The sequence below is a fragment of the Leptinotarsa decemlineata genome, unplaced genomic scaffold (genome assembly GCF_025532065.1).
Source record: "Leptinotarsa decemlineata unplaced genomic scaffold, Ldec_3_MD MMD2_tig00000882_RagTag_RagTag, whole genome shotgun sequence".
In the NCBI taxonomy this organism is placed as follows: Eukaryota; Metazoa; Arthropoda; class Insecta; order Coleoptera; family Chrysomelidae; genus Leptinotarsa; species Leptinotarsa decemlineata.
The window spans coordinates 6230084-6235392 of record NW_027412556.1 but is presented as its reverse complement, the minus strand read 5'-3'; the positions used below and the strand labels follow the sequence as shown (position 1 = coordinate 6235392).

The 5309-nt window shown below is 40.0% G+C and overlaps 1 protein-coding gene across 1 annotated transcript; it reads right to left on the bottom strand.

Annotated features, from left to right (window-relative positions):
* Window positions 1–3815: 3815 nt before the first annotated feature.
* Window positions 3816–5056, bottom strand: LOC111503099 (uncharacterized). Its single transcript, XM_023157321.2, has one exon. It carries the CDS (start codon window positions 5003–5005, stop codon window positions 3941–3943), a length of 1065 nt encoding a protein of 354 aa, XP_023013089.2. The 5' UTR covers window positions 5006–5056; the 3' UTR covers window positions 3816–3940.
* Between the last annotated feature and the right edge of the window lie 253 nt (window positions 5057–5309).

The following is a 5309-nucleotide window of genomic DNA, read 5'->3' as shown; positions in this document are numbered from 1 at the left end:
GATAATGGCGGTTGGCAAGAGGTCTGGGGAGTTTGATGGGTGTGGCAGAACTTCAATGCTTAATTCGTTCAATTTTGGACGCAGCTCTTCTGTTGAGTAGTGTCGGCTACTGCTGACGCAATAATAGTGAATCACACCAGCCGCCGACCAACATTTAGTAACCATGGTCTTTTTTGGTGGGTTTTCGCCTTCAGAAAGTGCCTCGGTGACTCATCGATATCCGACCACTGTCCTGAACATCTTCTGATATCGTAGAGGATCCACTTTTTATCGAACGTGACGATCCGATTCATAGAAGGACCAATTTTGGTTGCACAAAAACAAAGAAGAACTGACCCTGCCGATTTCTGACGACCAAGAGCCGTTTGTGATGGTTTTTTTTTGGTACCTTGGGAGCTGTCTGACTTGTCCATTTAGTCCAAGTCTCCAGAAAACACTGCAACCTCTTGGGCTTATTGCGTTCATTCTCCCATCTTCTCATGACACCCATTCCATCAGTATCATTCCCTGTACTAGTTTGTACAGGTTCCGTGTTGGATGTTCGTCATATTCTTCTGGACGTAATTTCGTATGTCCATATATTGTCTGCCTCCTGTGATTCAGTGCCTCACATTCGCATAAGATGTGTAGAGCTGTTTCTATCCCTTCGTTGCATAATCTGCAGCTGAGGACTCCGTTGTACAGCCCCATTTTATTCAGGTGTTCTCTAAGCGGACAATGACCGGTTAGTAACCCTGTAATTATTCTGAGCCGATGCCTACTATATTGAAGTAGTTCTTCGGTTCTTTTCTCGGACGGTTCCCTAATGAAGGTTCTACTGTGTTTGTTGCCAGGTACTTTTGTCCAGTACTCTGTGTGCTTCTTATCGGTTCATATCCTAATCTGGTTTCCTACCAATGATTTTGGTACCCCCAGAGCTGGTTCAGGACCTATATATGAAGTTGATGATCCGCGTCTAGCGCATTCATCAGCTTTATCATTACCTGTGATTCCTGAATGCCCTGGCACCCAGTACAAAGTTAATTTGTTCCTGTTTGCAAGTTCATTCAGTTCTTCATGGCATTCTCAGACCAGTTTTGATGTCACCTTCGGGTTTGTCATAGCCCCTAGTGCGCTCCTGCTGTTTGAAAAAATATTGATCCGCTCATTTCTTTGAGGTCTCAATTTAATAAGTCTTGCACACTGCAAGATAGCATACACTTCCGCCAGACAGACGGATGTATATAGTCCTAGCGGATAACTGTAGTTTAAATGTCTATCCGCTCGGTATATTCCAGCTCCCGTTCCATATTTGGTTTTCGATATCTGTATACCAGGTTTTTTTTCCAAACATGTTTTCGGGATGACTAATGGTCTTCCACTCTTCACGGCTTATGATTTTGGCCGTGAAGTTTGTGTTAAAGGTGTACTTCGGTGTCATGTGGTCCGTGCACATATTCAGTATGTGCTCTTCCACTTGTTCCAAAATTTCTGTTCGGTCCGATCTTTTATAGTTCGGTGAGTTTTCCAGTCTCAATTGGCCCATCCTGGCCTCCCCCATTATCACAAAGTGTAAAGGAGGTAGATTCAGGAGTGTCTCCAATGCAGATGTTGCGGTAGTTCTCATTGCATTCGTCATTCCCAAACATGCAAGTCTTTACACCTTGCCTAGTTTGTTGATGGCGGTCGCCTGCTTTATCTTTGGCCACCAGACCATAGATGCGTATGTTATTATGGGTTTAACCACCATTGTGTATACCCAATATACCATGTCTGGTTTCAGCCCCAATGTTTTTCCATAGGTGCGTCTGGCGAGTATTAGTGCTACCTCCGCATTCCTCTTCATTCTGTCCAAGTGTTGGTTCCAGGTCAGTTTGGAATCTAGAATTACTCCCAGATATTTCCCGACACTTGTATCTCTTCACCTCGAAGTTTTAGAGGTCCGAGACCCTTCGTTTTAGTCCTCTTGGTGAATGCTACTGTGGTCGATTTGGATGGGCTTATGTTAAGCCCTTCTTCTTCGGTCCATCATGTTATAATATTCAGGGCCTGCTGCATGCATCCCTTCACTACATTATTGTATTTACCCTGGACTAAGATGACTAAGTCATCTGCATAGCCCAGTGCTTTATACCCATTGTGGTCCAAGAGACATAATAGCTCGTCCATTACAAGGTTTCCTAACAGAGGAGCTAGAACCCCTCCCTGAGGACAGCCCCTTGCTACCCGTTCTCCATAATGGTTGTATTTGCCAATCTTCCCCTAAGCATGCAGTCTATCCACCTACAACTTGTCTTGTCGATCACTCTTCTCCTCGACGCCTGGATGATTGATTCTAACGACGTATTATCGAATGCGCCCTCAATGTACAAGAGAGCAGCTAAAAGTACTTCCTTGTTTTTGTAAGTATATTTTCTTAGGTTTCGGAATGAAGGTGGCCCTGATCAGTCTCCAAATTTTTGGTATGTGTCCCAGTGCTAAACTTGCCCTGAGAATTATACTGCAGGTAAGTATCCCAGTGCTAAAATTGCCCTGAGAATTATACTGTAGGTCGACCATTCAGGGGATCATCTTCGAGGCTGAAATATGGAACGAAATTTCCCAAACAAACGTCAGACTGCGTGCGTCAAATAACACACACTATCATTGCCAAATGCCTGAGGCAGAAAATTAAAATTTGGAGACAATATCAACATATACAAAACGAGTACAAAATCTTCTTTCGATCAGTATAAATCACGACACAGTAGAATGAATATTTATTGAGATATGGAGTAACGAATATACATGATATTTTTTACCACGCTTTCATTAGCTTCACCTGTATGTATGTATGTATGTTTGTTCGTAACTCTCAAGCTCGGGATCTGTATTTGACAGAAATATCGACATTATTGCTTGGTCTATTCGCGGGCAGATGGCTCTGTACGTAACCTTTTTGATATAATTCGAACTCACTTTACATGTATTTCTTCATTTGAAAGAAGTAAGTATATTTTTCATCAAGGCCTGCTGCCTTATTTGTAATCCCTCCTTTGCGCGCCTGATGCCTTGGGCTTGGTAGCTAATTTTCAGGCTCTCTCTCCGGAATCGGAAAATATTAATGGTGTTTTTCCTAAACAATAAACGGTTGAGTGATCCCAAAGTTTAGAAAAAATAAATATAGTTCAAAAAGACTAAAAAACACGCTTTCATAGCATACGAAACTGAAAAATGAAAAATATAGTTTAAAAAACGCTTTGTGCCATATTTTTTGTATATCAAGCGACCGTCGCTTTTTTCACAATAATACTTATATTTTTCGTTCGTTATTGTTTCAAGCTTATTTACAAAATAAATATTTTCAACTTTTTAGTTCGATGTTCTTTAAAAGCGTGTTTTTCAGTTTTTAAACCATATTTATTCTTATACACTTCTCAAAACTAAAATTCAGACAATACATATTTTCATGTTAAATCTAAATTATCTTTTCATTTCCAGGAATATTCCCAGGATTATCAAGAACAATTTATTTTCATGATATTTAATAGTTTTTGAGGAATTTTCGAAAAATATAGGTTCGTTTTCAAAATTCCAAGGTTGAGAGTGAGCCAAGTTGGCTATATAAAATTCTGAGAACAAAACAGTAGTTTCCATAGAAAATACAGTCCAGTGAAAATTTGAATTTTCAGTTTTTTTTTATGTCTCCGGAACCAGGCGAGCTAGATTCAATTTTGGGCATCATTGGTATCCGAAATTTGGCAACTTTGCCAGGATTCAACCTACTTTCAACCCCTTCAAGACATCCCCCCATAAACTCGAATTCTAAAATCCCTGTATATTCAAAAAATGTCCACTTGAAGTGACGAAGTCTATTTTTATTTTCGTGACTATTTCATTTGAAATCCTCAAATATTGTGAATTCACTATATCAAAAAATGTTTTTGCTCTTAACGTGCAGTGCTGTCGTTCTAGCAAGTGTTTAATTACCATCAAGAATTTCTGGATAAAATTTTGGCAACGAACAACCAACTTGCCTTATAATTTGTTGAGCAGCATAACAACCAGTTCTAACACAATCTTCTATACTCAAATCACTCCAAAGGGCCGCTATGAACCCCCCAGCAAAAGCGTCACCTGCGCCTGTAGTATCTTTAATATCTGTCTCGTTCATCTGCGGAACTTCAAACTTGTACGATTTCCCTCTGTCGTAAAAGCATAAAACTGGATCAGGTCCATCGGTTATGACTAGCATGTTTCCATATTTCTTCATTTTGTTTCTACCATTTTTCAATAGAACTTGGGCTAAATCTCTTATGCTTTGGAAATGCATGATGTTTGTTACAGCTTCAAATTCTTCTTTGTTACCAAAAACAACATCAGAGCGTTCTACGAAATATTTCATAGTGTCTGGTAGGAGGTTACATACGTATCGTCCAGCGATGTTGAACAGAATGGTTTTTTTGTGATAGTCACAATTTACGAGGTATTTAGCAGTTTCTACTCGATTTGTGAGGAAAAAACCTTCTATATAAATAAAGTCCGACTTTGCCATCGATTCATGAAACTGGTCTTCGGCAAGAAGAGCATCCAGTGGAAGTTTCTCAGCTGCTCCAATATGAGCAACCAATGACCGGTTCTCTCCTTTGACCAGCGCTATTGTCTTCCCTGTTGGCAAGTGCTTTTGGACAATGTACTTAGTTTTAACACCATCATTCGCCAATAATTTCCTGAGAATGGTTGCTTCTTCATCGCTACCGACTGACCCAAATATAGTTGCATCACATTGTTTTCTCATCATCCACTGCATTACCCTTATACAGTTTTGAGCACAACCGCCTGCATTCACATGGTGCTCGCTATCTAGTACATACCGAAAGAGAGTCTTCAACTCATTTTCAGGTACTTCTTTCTGGTCATTTTCTTTGAGGTTGAATTTCTTCAATAAACTAGTATCACTCAACAAGATAGATGTGTCCAGTAGAGGATTTCCGAAAGCTACTATTCTTTTCATGGGCTTGGTCAAAATTGGAATTCTAGAAGTCATCAATACATTTTTGAAATATCCGTCAAAAGTTCGTTAGTACTGTCAATTGACTACATTGTTGCCTCATATCCATAAAAATCGCAGTTGTTTGAAGACTAAGAGAGCCTTGTGTGATTTTTTCTCTCCAACTAATGATGTTGCAGCCAAAAGAGACCCAGTCACTTCCTGGCTGTACCAGGAGAGAAAAAAAACTAATCCTGAACAAGTCAGCAAATGCTTACACGCAAATTCTGATTCATCGAAACCAAAAGGCGATGAAGCCCTGCTTGGCTGAATAAATGTATATTCAGGTGTAGTCGATTTG